This window comes from Corvus moneduloides, chromosome 30 (genome assembly GCF_009650955.1).
Source record: "Corvus moneduloides isolate bCorMon1 chromosome 30, bCorMon1.pri, whole genome shotgun sequence".
In the NCBI taxonomy this organism is placed as follows: domain Eukaryota; kingdom Metazoa; phylum Chordata; class Aves; order Passeriformes; family Corvidae; genus Corvus; species Corvus moneduloides.
In genome coordinates, this window is record NC_045505.1 from 584264 (window position 1) to 599560 (window position 15297).

General features: G+C 63.9%; 3 protein-coding genes across 3 annotated transcripts in view; 2 read left to right on the top strand and 1 right to left on the bottom strand.

Annotated features, from left to right (window-relative positions):
• Positions 1 to 797, bottom strand: part of R3HDM2 (R3H domain containing 2) — a 41520-nt gene extending 40723 nt beyond the window's left edge. The window contains exon 1 of the mRNA XM_032093876.1: positions 764 to 797. The gene's annotated coding sequence lies outside the window, so the exon portion shown is untranslated. The remainder of the gene's footprint in view (positions 1 to 763) is intronic.
• A 451-nt stretch (positions 798 to 1248) lies between these two features.
• Positions 1249 to 5177, top strand: INHBC (inhibin subunit beta C). The gene is given in 5 exon segments (XM_032093934.1): positions 1249 to 2101; positions 2103 to 2267; positions 2269 to 2313; positions 2315 to 2687; positions 3912 to 5177. Coding segments are annotated over 5 exon segments (1392 nt in total). The 5' UTR covers positions 1249 to 2035; the 3' UTR covers positions 4655 to 5177.
• A 5052-nt stretch (positions 5178 to 10229) lies between these two features.
• On the top strand, positions 10230 to 13155 carry LOC116436675 (inhibin beta C chain-like). The gene is made up of 2 exons (XM_032093954.1): positions 10230 to 10856; positions 11426 to 13155. The coding sequence occupies exons 1-2, from the start codon at positions 10550 to 10552 to the stop codon at positions 12175 to 12177; spliced, it is 1059 nt and encodes a 352-aa protein (XP_031949845.1). The 5' UTR covers positions 10230 to 10549; the 3' UTR covers positions 12178 to 13155.
• Positions 13156 to 15297: the final 2142 nt, after the last annotated feature.

Sequence of the window (15297 nt, forward strand, 5' to 3'; positions counted from 1 at the left end):
AAAGCAAAGACGCTGTCCGTGAGGACAGCAGAACATCGCACGGCGCTTCCCAGCTCCTGAAGGGCCCCGGGCTCCTCTCCCACCTGTGGCTCTCGGCCTCTCCAGCTCCGTGCGAGCCGAGCCCGGGCACTGCCGGCTCCCAGCGGGACCTGCCGTGTCTCCGGTGCCGGCAGCTCCGGCTCCACGTGCTCCGCCAACGTGCCCGGGGAAGCGGCTCCGTGAGACTGCTCCGAGCAGCGGCTCCGCGAGGCCCGGAGAGCCCACGGGGAGCCGCACCGAGCGAGCCCCGGGAGGGGCAGCGCAGGAGCCGGACCCCGAGACGGGGAGCCCCGGAGCCCGAGAGGGGCAGCCCCGGAGTCCGAGAGGGGCAGCCCCGGAGTCCGAGAGGGGCAGCCCCGGAGCCCGAGAGGGGCAGCCCCGGAGCCCGAGAGGGGCAGCCCCGGAGCCCGCATCGAGCGCTCCCCGAGAGAGGCAGCCCGGGAACCGCAATGAGCGACCTCCGAGAGGAGCGACCAGGAACTGACCCCCGAGAGGGGCAGCCCCGTGCCGGAGCCCGCACCGAGCGACCCCCGAGAGGGGCAGCCCCGGGACGGGAAGCACCGACGGCAGCGCCCCGGCGGGAGCAGCCCCGGGACACGCCGCCGCCGCGGGGGAAGGACCGGGGGCACCGTGGGAGGGTCCCCGCGGCGGCCGCCGTCCCCGGTGCACCGCGATCGCCGCGCTGCCCCCAGCCCTGATCCCCCCCGCCCCCGGCTGCACTTACCGGGCCGCGCCGGGCCGGGCCCTGCGCCGCGGGGCCGCCGCCGCCACCCCGGGCCGGGCCGGGCCTGGGCCAGCGCAGGCCGCCCGGGCGGGGAGGCGGGAGGGGCAGGACGGGGGGGAGGGGGGAGGGGAGAGTGGCCGGAACGGGGAAAAACGGGGAAAGAAACGGGAAAAAAAAAAAAGGGAAAGAGGAGGCGGCCCCTCCCCCGCGGCGTGCGCGCTGCGTCAACGCGCCGTGCGTGCTGCGTCATCATCCTGCGCCCGCGCGCCCGCGTTGCTGTGGCAACCGGAGGGACGCTACGCGCCGGGGAAGGCGGGAGGGGCGTGGGGCGCCCCCTGGCGCGGCGGAGGGAGCGGCGGGGGCGCCTTTTATGGAAGGGGCGGGGCTTGGGGCGGGGCTATGGCCAGGCTCCGCCCACTCGCCGTGACCCCCGCCCCCCCCGCGGGAGTCCGACTCTGCCCCCTCGGGGGTCCCGCAGCCCCCGGGATCCTCCATCCCCGGCGATCCCAAATTCCCCGGGAGTCCCACACCTCCCCGGGGGTCCCACATCACCAGGGGTCCCACAGCCTCCCGGTCGTCCCACGTTACCAGGGGTCCCACAGCCCCCCGGGGGTCCCACATCACCAGGGATCCCACAGCCCCCCGGGGGTCCCACGTCACCAGGGGTCCCACAGCCCCCCCGGGGGTCCCACGTCATCAGGGATCCCACATCTCCCCCGGGGTCCCACAACCCCCCAGGATCCTCCATCCCCGGGTATCCCAAATTCCCTAGGAGTCCCACATCTCCCCGGGGGTCCCACATCACCAGGGATCCCACAGTCCCCCGGGGGTCCTAGATCCCCAAGGGTTCTCCAGCCCTGGGAATCCCACATCTCTGGGAATCCCTCATTCCCAGGGATCTCTCATCCCCCATGGATCCCCTATCCCCAGGGGTCCCTCATCCCGCCGGGAATCCTCCTGGGATTCCCTTTCTCTGAGTATCCCCCACCCCCAAGGGTACCCCATTCCCCAGGATTCCCCATCCGCCGGGAATCCCTCATTGGTCGGGATCTCCCATCCCCAACGGCCCTTCCATCCCCCAGAATCTCCCTTCTCTGAGGATCCCCGACCTCCAGAGATCCCCCAGCCCGCGGGGATCCCACATTCCCCGAGGATCCCCCACCTCCGTGGTCCCCACAGCGCACCGGGGGCCTCCGGTACACCCTGGATACCCCGGGAGCCCCCACCGTGTATCTGCCTGGGCACCGCCGGGGTGGCACCGGGGCGGCCTCGATGTCCCCGCTCTGCGCCCCCCGAGCAGCAGCACCATCCGCCCGGCTCCACCTTAACCGGAGCGGCCGCGCCGCGCTGCCCGCGGCCGGGCGGCTCCGCGGGAGCGCAGGGGCGTTTATCTCGCCCGGGATCAGCCAATATTTGTGGCCACGTCAGGAGAACGAGCCCATCCTCGCTCCGTGCTCCCGCTGAGCCCAGTTCCGCCACCCTGCTCCGCTCCCTGGCCCCGGCGCTGCCGCTGGCTCATCCCCTTCGGCTTCTCGGACACTGCTGGAACCCCCACGCTGTCACCCCCCGCCACCGGCAATGACGGTCACCGTGGCTCTCCTGCTCCTGAGCCTGCTACGGGTGGCGGCTGCCAAGGGTGCGTGGTGCCCGGCCTGCGGGGTGGCCGCGCTGGCCCCCGGCACGCAGCGGGACGCGCTCCTGGCGCTGGCCAAGCAGAGCATCCTAGCCAAGCTCCGCTTGCCAGCCAGGCCCAGCGCCCCCCAGCCCCCGGCCCGAGGGGCCCTGCTGACCGCGCTCCGCAGGATGCGAGCGCAGCGCTCGGACACGGCCGCCACCCCAGGGATGCTCCGGGACGGCCGCGTCCCACCCCTGCGTCCCGGGATGGGGCTGCAGGAATACGAGATCCTGAGCTTTGCTGAGTCAGGTGTGTACGGATCCGCATCCTGTGGGTGGGGGGCATGGAGGGAAGGGAGGTCGTGAGGAGGTGGGAGTGCACGGGGTGGAGGGAACACTGCTGGAAGGTGCGAGAGGCTCCCGAACCTTTGTATCCACATCCCAAGCGTGTCCCAAGGGAATCACTCACAGAGGGGATGTGCAGAGGTGGAAGGGTGGCACAGAGCGCGGATGTGCTGCTGTGTCGTGTCGCCTGTTGCCCACTTCGGCTGAACCGTCCCTCTTGTGCTGGAGGTGGAGAGGTCAGATGGCCATGTTTTCCGAAATGGGATTTTTAGCCTCGATTTCCTGCCAGCCCATAGCATGTGGACAGAGCTCCACAGCCCACTGCGCCTCCACGTCCCACCCAAAGCAGTGGGTGCCTCATTTCACTCCAAAATCTGCTGCTTCTGGGAGGAGAGAACTCCCCAAAACACACTCAGGGCTCCTGACAAGCATCACTGGAAAAAGAGAATCCCGCTTCTAGCTGACAACTTTCCTTGGAGAGACATAGACTCGCCACTCCATCCCACAGAGCACCCTGCACCCTCACTTTCCCAGACCAAATTCCACGTGGTGAGGTGGGGGTGCTCCACTCCCCTCGCAGGCCCTGTGTCCTCAAAGCCCTTCAGGGACAATGCTGCTCCGCGGCACATTGTGTTCCCACACTGCAGGACAATGGGGAGCTGTCTCCTGGCTTGGTGGAATCGAGCCAGGGGGTGAACCCAGGCTTGGAGCACGGGGAGGGGGTTGTGTCCTCACAGGCAGAGCTGTGCCAGGAGCCCCGAGTGCTCTCATGGCCCCGTCAGCCCTTTCTCGGCCAGGAGGAGCAGCAGCTCTGCAGCCAAGGAAGGAGGGAAGGCTCCGGGGAGACCTCAGAGCCCCTTCCAGTACCTACAAGGGCTCCAAGAGAGCTGGAGAGGGACTTTGGGCAAGGTCCTGGAGTGTCAGGACAAAGGGGAGTCTTGGAATATGAAGGGCTTCATACTGGAAAAGAGGAGATTTAGATGGGATTTTGGGAAGAAATTCCTCCCTGTGAAGATGGGCACAGGTTGCCCAGAGACGTTGCCCCATCCCTGGAAGTGTCCAAGGCCGGGTTGGACGGGGCTTGGAGCAACCTGGGATAGTGGAAGGTGTCCCTGCCCATGGTAGGGGTGGGAGGAGACGAGTCCCTGCTTTGCTTCACTCCTGACTCTGCTCTTGGTTCTGTGCGCAGGATCCTCCACTCCCCGCAGTGTCCACCTTCATTTCCGCTTCTCCCAGGAGGTGGCCGGGAGCACTGAGATCCTCCAGGCCACCCTCTACCTGTTCTGGGCAGCCCCCAGCCCCGGAGCACAGCCCATCACCATCAGGATCCTGCAGCCGGACCCGGCAGGGCCAAACATGACAGTGGCCAGCGAGACACAGCTGGAGGTGCAGAGATCCGGCTGGACCACACTGGACATTGGAGCAGCTGTCCGGAGCCTCTTTGGACAAGACATCCCACGGCTCACGGTGGAACTGGAGGTGCCAGAGGACTGGGGGTCCCTGCTGCCATCTGACCACAGTGATTCCCACTGGCCATTTGTGGTGGCCCAAGCCCAGGCCAGGACACCCCACCGTGTCCATCGTCGCGGCATCGATTGTGGCGGGGACTCGCGGATGTGCTGCCGCCAGGAATTCTTTGTGGACTTCAAGGAGATCGGCTGGGAGGACTGGATCATCCAGCCGGAGGGCTACCACATGAACTACTGCGCGGGGCTGTGCCCGCTGCACATGGCCGGCGTTCCCGGCCTCGCCGCCTCCTTCCACACCGCCGTCCTCAACCGCATCAAGGCTGCCAGCGCCACGGCAGCCGTGAACTCCTGCTGCGTTCCCACCCAGCGCCGGCCCCTCTCGCTGCTCTACTATGACCGGGACAGCAACATCGTCAAAACCGACATCCCCGACATGATCGTGGACTCCTGTGGCTGCACCTGAGTGTTGCCGGAGCGGGCGGGAGGCCAGGACATGGCAGTGCAGGGCTCCCTCCTCCTGGCTCCTGGCTGGGAGGCAGGAGCTCTGCCAAGGGGGTTTCTCCTCCTCAGGGTGAAGCATCGAGGGTGATGCTGAATGTGCAAGTCCCCTCCTCTCTCCACTCCCACATGGCTCTTTCCCCCTTCAGATCTGCCCATGGATTCCTCTCACAGCCCCTCAGACTGGCTCATGTGGGACTCCAGAGCCTTCTCCTGCCAGATCAGGATGGTCCCGCTGCCATCCCAGCCCAAAGTCGTGGTGCACCCTGGTTGTGGCTACACCAACACAGGACCCACCAGTGGCCATGCTGAGCTGCTGGGGCTGGCGAGGACAGAGGGCAGGGGTCATTCCCATGGCCCCACTCAGCTGGACACATGGCTGAGCAGGGAGAGGAAAGGGAAATCGATCCCAGTGGGAGGAATGTGTCCCCCTCTCCAAGCACCCCAGCTACCTGGTGTCCAATAAAGACTCCCAGCCGTGGTGTGTGTCCCTGTGTGTGTGCCCTGTCACTCACCAGCACATCTTCCGGTGCTCCTGGCATGGGCAGCCCTGGGATGGCATGGGACAGACCCGTTCTGCCACTGAAAACCCAGGCAGTGGGACTGGGCATCTCCACACTGCTCCCAAAGCCCTCCCATGCTCCCTGCCCCTTGGCTGCCTTTCCCAGGGCGATGGGTGGGGAAACACGGCATCGGAGGAGGGGTGGTAGAGGTTGTCTTCACAAAAATTAATTTCTGGGCATAGGCAGCGATATGGGATACACATCATAAGGTCACCCCAAGACAATGGGGAACCCCTAATTCATCCCAACCAAATCCAGGGCATAGCAGGGGAACCCACTGGGCACAGATTTGTAATTCCCACCAGGAAAGGCGCCATTCCTTGCTTGGGCCGAATTTCCCATTCCACCAAAACCACCTGTATTTGGCCACCCCTCTCCCAAATCAAGACAGAACCGAGGAACACTTCTGCCTTTTGAAGTGGACAGACTTTGGGGCAGCCTCAGCACCCAGAAACCCCCCCAAACCCCCTCGCCCCACTGCAGAGCATCCCCTCGGCACATCCCTGGCCTGCAGCCAGAGCAGCTGTCCCCCCCCGCTGCCCCTCGCCAGCCTGGTGACAGCAAAGTGGGACATGTCAGGGCCGTGAGAGCGGGGGGCAAAGGGCGGCTCCAACACTTCGGCCCCATTACGTAACTGCGCGTTCGGGTTTCTCCACCGCTCCCCACGTGTCCCCCGTTTGCGAGGACTGGAGAAGAGGGGAGAAGGTGCTGGGGTGGGACATTGGGGTGGGGGGTCCTGGGGTGATCCCTGAGGGGTGACTTCAGTCTTGGGGTCCACCCAGCAAGAGCTGACGACCAACCCCAGAGGCCGGGACAGAGATGATGTGGGCGGGGAGGGGGTTGGCAGGGGGAGGAGCTGGTGTCAGACCCTCTCCCCACCCAGCTTTGCATCCACTGCCCACTCCAGGATGATGAGCTGTGAGCAGCTCTGGCTGGAGCCAGGGCAGGACGCACATTGTCCCATGTGGAGAACGGATGGAAGAGCCAGGAGCAGGTGACAGTGTCTGGAGCAGGTGACAGTGTTTGGCCACAACGCACACACCCTGTGGCAGGTGCTCCCCACGGAATGGGGACCCCCATGGCCCCAGCCAGGTGACCTCAGTCCTGGGATCCACCTGCAAGGGTTGACAACTGACCCCAGAGGCTGGGACAGAACTGATCCAGGTGGGGAAAGGGTCAGAAGAGCGAGGAGGTGGTGTCAGACCCTCTCCCCATCCAGCTTCACGTCCTCTGACTGCTCCAGGATGAGCCCCAAGCCATGAGCAGCTCTGGCTGGAGCAGGGTTGTCCTGGAGGACCTCTGACACCTGGAGAAGGGATGGAAGGGCCATCAGCAGGTGACACCACCCACATTGTACACATCCTCCCACCAGCCCTGATGGGGCAGGGACCCCCTTCTCCCCAGATCCAGGTGTCCAGGTTCCTCCAGGACTTGGACCCAAAGCGTTCCTGCCACATGGGAAGGGAGGAAGGCTCGGGGATTGATCCTGTCTGGCATCCAAGGCCACTTGCGCAAACCCAAAGAGGGTTTGGTGTTTGTTTTTTGCCTTCTTTTTCCAACGCCTCGTTTCACTGTCTATATTTATTGAACAAACAGCTTCCCTGGAGCCAGGGCCAAGCCTCCTGGGATGCAGCAGCTGTGGGCACGCAGGGACTGGGAAAGGGGCAGGAGAGCCGTTGGCTGGTCCTGTGGCCCCACAGACCCCTCAGCTCAAGCAGCACAACCCTGAGAGGCTGAGCTGGGGCTTGTCCCGCTCCCACGGGAAACACGGCACCTGGATGGACCCGACAGCCCCTTCCTCACCCACAGCACGGGGTGCTCAGGAATTCCAAGGTGGCACTTCCCACCTGGGGAACTCTCAGGGTGAGGAGGGTGCAATCAGGAAAGATTCCCTGGAGCCAGGGATCGTCCCTCCCAACCATGACACTGTGCTCTGCTGGTATCCCCTGATCCCTCAGGAGGCTGTGGAAGGGGTGGCTCAGGCCTGGTGATGGGAAATTGTCCTGTTGGGACCAGTAAGGCCAGTGGGGAGCCCACCCTGCAGCCCCCAGCACAGCAATGCCACGGGGACACGGCATCCATGCAATCAGCTGGGATGCAGCTGTGACACAGATGGGGACAGATGTGATGTCCCTCCTCCCTCCACTCCAGGAGGGGACAGATGTGCTGGAAGGACCCTTTGCCAGTATCAACAGCCCCTGAAGCAAAGGTCCAAGCGCACTGTGCCAAGTGCCCCTGGGCAAGTCCAGCTCCCAGGAGGGGTGGGAATTTCTGACAGTCCCTTCCCTTGCCTTGAGAAGAGTTAATGTTTAATTCTCAGTCTCATGGCCCATTCCCAGCCAGCGGCACCACTGTGGTGACTGGTGCTCTTCTCTCAAGGAATGAGCAACAGGGCAAGAGGAAATGGCCTCAAGTTGTGCCAGGAGAGGTTTAGATTGGAGATTAAGGAAAATTTCATCATGGAATGGGTGGTCAAGCCCTGGAACGGACTGCCCAGGGCAGTGGTGGAGTCCCCATCCCTGGAAGGGTTCCAAAACATGTGGATATTGCAGCTGGGGACGTGGTTAATGGTGGCCTTGGCTGTGCTGGGTTACTGGTTGGACTCAATGATCCAGGCTTTTCCAGCTTTAATGATTCCATGGTTCCATGATTCCATGATTCCAAGATTCCAAGATTCCATGATTCCATGATTCCATGATTCCAAGGTTCCATGATTCCGTGATTCCATGATTTCATGATTCCATGATTCCATGAGCCATGCTCAGGCGCTGCTGCACGAGCTCTTGGGGGGTCCCGGCTCAGCCCAGCCAGTTGTCACCTCCGGGTCAGGTCACCAGGTGCCACGTTCGCCCCACCGGCCATGGGGTCAGAGGCCCCGGAGCCATGTGTGCACCGGGTGCTGGACCCAGGGGGACTTTGGGGGTATTTTGGTCAGGTCAGTCCCTGGGCTTTGCTTTCTGGGAACCGCTTAATCAACAACACAATTATGCAATGGGTGCAAGAGCCGCCACGGCTCCGTGCTGACCCCTGCCCTAGATCCGGGGGCCGGAGCGTGCCGGGGGGCACGCGGTGTGAGGGGCATGGGATGCTTTTGCTAAGCTGGAGATGGAGTGGGGGTTCATTGGAGTGCTGCCTCATGCAGAGGGATCCGGGCAGGTTGGACAGGGTTAATCCCTTTGGGGACACCCCACTGCCAGCCTGGAATGGAGGGTGGGTGTGCTGGAGAGTCCCTCACCTGTTCTGTCACGCTTTGTCTCCTGTTTCCTCCACCCCTGCGCTGATCATGGCTCTACGATCTGGCAGGGGTGGGGGAATTCAGCACAGCAGGGCGATGGGTACGGGGTGCATAAGGAGCGTGTCCAAAATGGAGCAGGTGTCCAGGTATTTGGGAGGGAGCCTGAACGTGTGTAAGTGCATATCATAGAATCCAGGATGGTCTGGGTTGGAAAGGACCTTAAAGATCATCCAGTTCCACTCCCTGCCATGGACAGGGACACCTTCCACTATCCCAGGGTGCCCCATGCCCTGTCCAGTGTGGCCTTGAACACTTCACGGATGGGGCTTCTCCAAGCAATCTCTGCCCGTGCCTCACCACCCTCACCGTGAGGAATTCCTTCCCAATGTCCCATCTAACTCTGTCCTGTGTCAGTGGGAAGACACCACCCCTGGTCCTGTAAGAAGTCACTCTCCATGTGGGAGCATCTTTGCCTGTGAGCACGTGTGCCCTGCACCTGGCTGGAAGTGCCACCTGCTCCATCCTGCTCCATCCTGCTCCATCCTGCTCCTGCCTGCAGCCAGGGCTCCCAGGCCCTGTGGGATCTGTGCTCCCAGGCCAGCCTGTGCCCACTGTTTCCTCTCTGTTGACATTCCTGGGCTATTCTGGGAGCTGCCAGCAGGCCCGGCCAGCTGAGCCCTTTGTCCCCTTGCTCCGTGGTTGCATCACCTCCGGTGGGTGCTTTTTCCCAGACAGCCCACTCTGTTTACATGGCACCTCTGGCTTGGCCAGGGCCAGGGGCTCTGTGTGGTCAAGACCTTGGAGTCGGTGCATGGCGCGGTGGGCACAGGACATGCCGGAGCTCTGGCCTGGCGGGGCTTCAAGTTCCCTGGCTTCCCTGCTCCAGCTGGGCTCTGCCGATCCCCCACAACGTGGCACCTTGCATCACTTTCAGGAGGTTTCTGCCAGCCCCTGCCCTGCCTCAGTCTGCACATCCCGCTCCAAAGAGTCCGAGAAACATCTTCAGGTTGATGTGACACTGGCTGTCACCTCCTGAGTCCTCAGGACACACAAATCCGCTTTTTATTGTGTGAGGAGGAGGGAACACCGTGTATGCATTCACTGGCCCTTCCCAGCTCTGCCTCGGGCTGAGGATGGACCAGGTGGTCCAAGGGGTGGGCTCAGATCCCCAAACCTATCACTGGTGGGAGTGACAAAAGCCCAGAGACGTGACAGTCCCCAGGAGCTGCAGGGTCATCCCAGGAGCCCCTGGATCCCTGCTGAGTCCTCTGTCAGCACCCAACGGGACTGTCATGGCTAGGAGGGCTCGGGGGTGCCCAGGGGGCAGTGCCCAGGCTGGGGGCAGGTCTGTGGATCCATGGATGGGCAGCTGAGCTGGGATCTCTCTGGCTGGCTGCTGGGGCTCCTCCACCGGCCAGGATTTAATCCAGCCCTCACTCCCCGAAGGTTTTGGAGGATCCCACTGCCCGTACTGGGGGGCTGGCCGGGGTCCCTCTTCCCCGCGGGCAGATGCCAGGGTGACCCGCAGGCAGAGCCCAGGGCACAGAGAGCCCCTTGCCCGCACAGCTCCTCACGTTCCACTCTCTGCGCACACCCGCGTGAACCTCCCCAGTATCACCCCTCACTCGTGTTCAGCCCACGCGTGCACGGCGGGGGCCGGTGCTCGGTCCCCCGTGGGACTCCTCCCGCAGCGACCCGACGGGTGGCGGGGACCGGGAACGGGGGAGGATGGGGGGGCTGCTCACCGACCCCCCCGCGGGGAGGCGGGGGTGGGGTGCTAATCCCCGTAATCCCCGACGGGACGGGACAGGCAGGTGCGGCGGCCAATGGCGGGGGGCGGGGGGGCGGCGGGACCGCCCCCGGCCGCAGGTGCCCAAAGCAGGCCGCGCCGCACCGCTCCCGGTGCCGCTCCCGTCCCGTCGGCGCTGCTCCCGGTGCCGCTTCCGTCCCATCGGCGCGGTCCCGTCACGCCGTTCCCGCTCCCGTCCGATCGGTGCCGGTGACGGTCCCGCCCCGTCAGTGCCGCTCCCGGTGCTGATCCCGTCCCGTCCGGTGGGCGCGGATGGCGGCGCGCGGCGCGGGCCCGTGGCTGCTGCTGGCCGCGGTTCTGTGCGCGGCGGCCGAGCCGCGCTGCCCGTCGTGCCCGGAGGGCGCGGAGCGGCGGCTGCTGGAGGAGGTGGCCAAGAAGCAGCTGTTGGAAAAGCTGCGGCTCCGCGATCGGCCGCGGCTCGCCCACGCCGTGCCCCGCGCCGCGGTGGCCCGCGCCCTGCGGCGGCTGCAGGCGGGAGGCGCCCACCGGAGCCCCGGGGTTACCGGCGAGGAGGAGGAGGAGGAGCAGGGCTACGAGATCATCAGTTTCGCGGAGGCAGGTGGGTGCGCGACCCTCGACGGGGCGCGGGTGAGCCCGGTGAGCCCCGGGGCGAGGGGTCCGTGCCCTGCCGCGCTGGGGACCCCCAGGGACGCGCAGCCCCGCGGGGTGCGGGGACCCGGACCCACCCGGGCTGTGGGTAACTCTGGAGTCACCGCACTCGTCGCGCATCAGTGACATCCCCGCTGCGCGAGGGCTCAGCCTGGGAGGCGGAGGTGCCCCCTCTCCTGCTCCTGCCTGTTGGGACCCTGCGCCCTGAGGGGCTGCAATGACCCCCCAAAACATGGGGCTCCCCAGGGTGCCTGGGACTCCCGAGTAGCTAGAGATGGGAGCTGCAGGATTAGCTTGGGGGGCTGGAAACACTTTCCAGCCTCACCCTGTGAAGAGGGGCCAGGTGAGAGCAAGCTCCCCTTCTGCATCCCTTCTGCCAGGCAGCGTGGGACAGCCCCCCATTCCGGAGGTTGCATTCCCAGGGAAGGTTGGAGGACAGATGAAGCTGGAAGTCTTGACTTGCCGGATGGCCGGGGAGCATCCCTCAGCGCTCACCTTCTCATGCCTTTCTCCCCTCAGATCTCACATCTCCCTCCAGTCTGGGGCTGCAATTCCAGTTCAGCCAGGCGCAGGACCAGGACATTCGCATCCTGCAGGCTCAGCTCTGGCTCTACCTGCGAGTGCCCCGGGCCGGCCTCACCCTGAGGATCTTCCTGGCCAGCGAGGCCGGGGCCGTGGCGCGGGGCAATCGCACGCTGCTGGGGGAGAGGCGGCTGAGCACAGCGGACAGCGGCTGGCTCTCCTTCCCCCTCCTGCCGGCCCTGCAGAGCTTCTTCGGGGGGCAGAGCCGGACCCTGCGGGTGGAATTGGAGAGCTGGCGGGACGGGAGCAATATCATGGCACTGGTCAATGCCAGCTGGTCCCACCAGCCCTTCCTGGTGGCCAAGGTGAAGGTGAGGGAGCCCGAACACCACGTGGCCAAGCGCAGCCTCCGCTGCAGCCAGAACTCCAACCTCTGCTGCCGCAAGGATTACTACGTGGACTTCCGTGACATCGGTTGGAACGACTGGATCATCAAGCCCGAGGGCTACCAGATAAACTACTGCGTGGGCCAGTGCCCTCTGCACGTGGCCGGCAGCCCTGGCATGGCCTCTTCCTTCCACACGGCCGTCTTCAACCTTGTCAAAGCCAACAACGTCCGGGCGTTGGGGCATTCCTGCTGCGTGCCCACGCGGCGCCGGCCGCTCTCCGTCCTCTACTTCGATCGCAACAGCAATATTGTCAAGACTGACATTCCCGACATGATTGTTGATGCCTGTGGCTGTAGTTAGGGCTGGGGGAGCTGTGCTGGGACCCCCCTTCTCCTCTGGTGGAGGGGGAAGGAGCTGGAGAGCTCCATGAGCTGGAGTCAGCCCTCGGTGCAATGGACCCCTTTGGAAAGATTGGGAGGGAGAGGGTCTTGTCAGGGGGAGCAGGGAATCTCTGGAGAGTGCCCGGAGCAGGGGTCTCTGGGGACATATGGGACTGAGCCAAAGCCACATTGGTCTACCCAAGCCTGGGCTGTGGGTGTTGTTGACTCTGGACATCCCTGCCTGCGCTGTCCCCAAGCTGATCCCACATTCCTGGTGGTCACATTCCCCTCTGGTGTGGGGGCCCCACTTGGTTCGCATTCAGTGTCTGATGAGGGGTTGGGACGTGGCTTTCTTGGGAGCAGAGTGGATGCAGAAACGGAGCTGCTTCCTCCAGGCAGGAAGCTGGAGGACAAGGCAGTCCCGCTTGTTTCCCTACTGAACAAACCTTCCTGCACCCAGTTCAGGCCTGGTTTTGGGGACAGATGGAATGGGGCACAGATAACAGGCCTGGGAGAGGGGGATGAAGGGTAGGACTTTCTCAAGAACCCCAAAACAGCAGTGACTGGACAAAGTTCTCTGATCCCTGGAGGGCGTGGAGCTGTGAGGGCCAAGCTTCCAGGTCCTGTGTGCTTTTCCTTTCCTTGGGTTTGTGCTTTCCTCCCCTGTTCCCACCCCCAGCCAGGTCTCCTCCAGCCTGGTGCCTCCATGAGGGGAGCTCCAGCTGAAACTTTGCCTTCAAGACCACACTCAAGGTACAGATTTGGTTTATGCCGCTGGCTTTGCAGCTGTTCCTACTTTCTCAGTTCCTGCGGCTGTTGGGACTCGCTGGTGCTCCATCCTCTCTGCTGAAGATCCCCCTCTGCCTTCCCCTTCCTCGTGCACCCACATGGCCTCCACTTTAATTTATTATAAAACGTTTTGGTGTGACTTTCAGAATAAATGGGTGGAAATGCAAGATCCAGGCTCTGGCTGCTTTTTCCTGGGACCACCTGCAGGGATGGGGTGAGGGAGAGAGGGTCCTGCTTGGCCAGAAGAGTCCAGATCCCTCAGGCACTGGGGCTGGAGTAGCACAGGAGCTGCATGGCACTGCCATACTGGAAGCTGTGGGGAGCTGTGGGCTTCGAGGGGCTCCTGGCATGCTCACAAGGCCTCTGCAGGGGGGGTCTTCCCTGCAGATGGGGTTCCCAGGAATCAAGCAGGGGCTGGGAACCAGGTCCCACCTCACTAAGGATTGGAGAGGGGTGGGAGCATCAAAGCTGTGTCCCAGCAGGGCAGGCACTGGGAGGCATCACCCAGCTTGGAGATGCTCTTCTCCACCTGGAACAATCCCAAGTGGAACTCTGGTCGCTCTGGCTGCAGGTGGGTGATCCCAATTGCTGAGCCACAGCCCACTCCCAAATCCTGGGCCCCACTGCAAAGAACCTGACCATGTCCCACCTCCCCAGTCCTCCTCGTGTGCTCCCCCAAACATCACCCAGTGACCCCAGTCTCAGCCCCATCCCAGACAGAGGCTCGGGTGGGTGACGGAGAGTCTCCTGCGGAATTTGGGGTGAGATGCTCCTGGAGTGGGAGGCAATGCTCATCCCGCTGAGATTCCACACGCTGGCCTGGGTCCCTGTTGCGCAAGCGCCCGCTCAAAGCTCAGTTTGGGGCTGTTTTATCTGGGGACAAACCCCCTCGATTTCCCAGCTTGGCCCTGCCAGCGGCCAAAGGGCAGCTTTCATCAGCCAGTGCAGCGGGCATCCCCCCAGCACCTGGGGCACTGCGGCCACCACCGCACTCCCAAAATATCTCCACTGTGGGCAAAAGCCAATGGCACCTGCAGGACACCTCAGCCTCCTGGGCGCTCCCACACCCCCAGTCCGTGTCCTGGGAGCACGTGCTGCCCTGCACACGCTGGGAGCTGGATCTCTGGGAAGCACACGGGGATGTGTGTGGTGTCTGCAGAGTCACCCTGTTCCCCTCCCAAATCAGCGTTCCAGGAGGGAATGCATCCAGCCACGTGGAGCATCCCACCAAGACACCACAAACGTGTTTTCTGTCACCAGCAAGGGAAGTTTTCCTTTGTTTTCTCCATGGCAGTGAGCGTGTCCCTGTGTGGAGGGGGGTGTCCACATGCGTGTGCACCGTGTGCTGACTCACTGACACACTGACACGCTGCCCCCGCACCGAGGTGCTGAGCTGGCTGTGGTGGCACCGCTAAATCCCTAATCTGGGGGATCATCTGGCCCTGCTCTGAGCTGCTTTGACTTTCCCAAACAGGAGACCGGGATTATTCGTGCAGTGGGGGATGAGGCAGGGTAGGGGTGTGGTGGTTGAGAGCTGCTCCGAGGGCCTGCCCAGGTGTTGGTTACACCCAGGGGCTCGGAGCTGGTGGCAGAAGGGACCTGGGACAGTCTGGCCATGCAGATGGTTCCGTGAGAAGAGGGAGGCGGGCTCAGGGCAAGTCCCCAGACCCCAAGCAGCTTATCCAGGGTCACACTCATCTCAGAGTAAAGCTGCTGAGCAGCTTATGCCTGTTACAAAACGGAGATGGAGGCAGCTCCTCACCTGCACCACCCCCTCACCTGCACCCACACCCTCGGCCCTGCTTCGTGGCCGCTGTGGCAGGACTCGAGCCATGGCAGACTCTGGGGGCACCCCAGGACACCGCTGGCTGTTTCCTCCTCCTGCTAGAGGAAGGGGTTGACCCTGCAGCCACTGTCATCTCCCGTGTGCTGGGGGCTCCCTGGGGAGCAGAGACCCCTCCTCACTCTCGCTGTGGTGGGAAGAAGCTGATCCCAGATAAGGACAGTAGGGAGGGAAACTAAGGCAGGGAATGGATTCTGCAGGCCACGGCTGGGAGCTGAGGGGTCCTGAAATCCTGTCACTGCAGTCCCTGTGTTGCCCCTCTGCCCCGGGGGTCCCGGAGCTGCGGCACCGTGAAGATGTGAAGCCGCCCCCGGTGCGCGATGACACCCGGGGACAGGGGGAGGCTAATGCCGGGGACACCAGAGCTCCTGGCGGGGTAATCCCGGTAAGCGGCTCCGGGGTCAGCGGGGCTCGCCCCGGTCACGGGCGGCACCGGCCCGGGGAGCACAACGGGCTCCGCCCGCCGCC

Coding starts and splice junctions, on each gene's coding strand:
- LOC116436675 (XM_032093954.1), top strand. CDS start 10,550: ATGGCGGCGCGCGGCGCGGGCCCGTGGCTGCTGCTGGCCGCGGTTCTG. Junction 10,857..11,425: donor CATCAGTTTCGCGGAGGCAG/GTGGGTGCGCGA, acceptor TTCTCCCCTCAG/ATCTCACATCTCCCTCCAGT.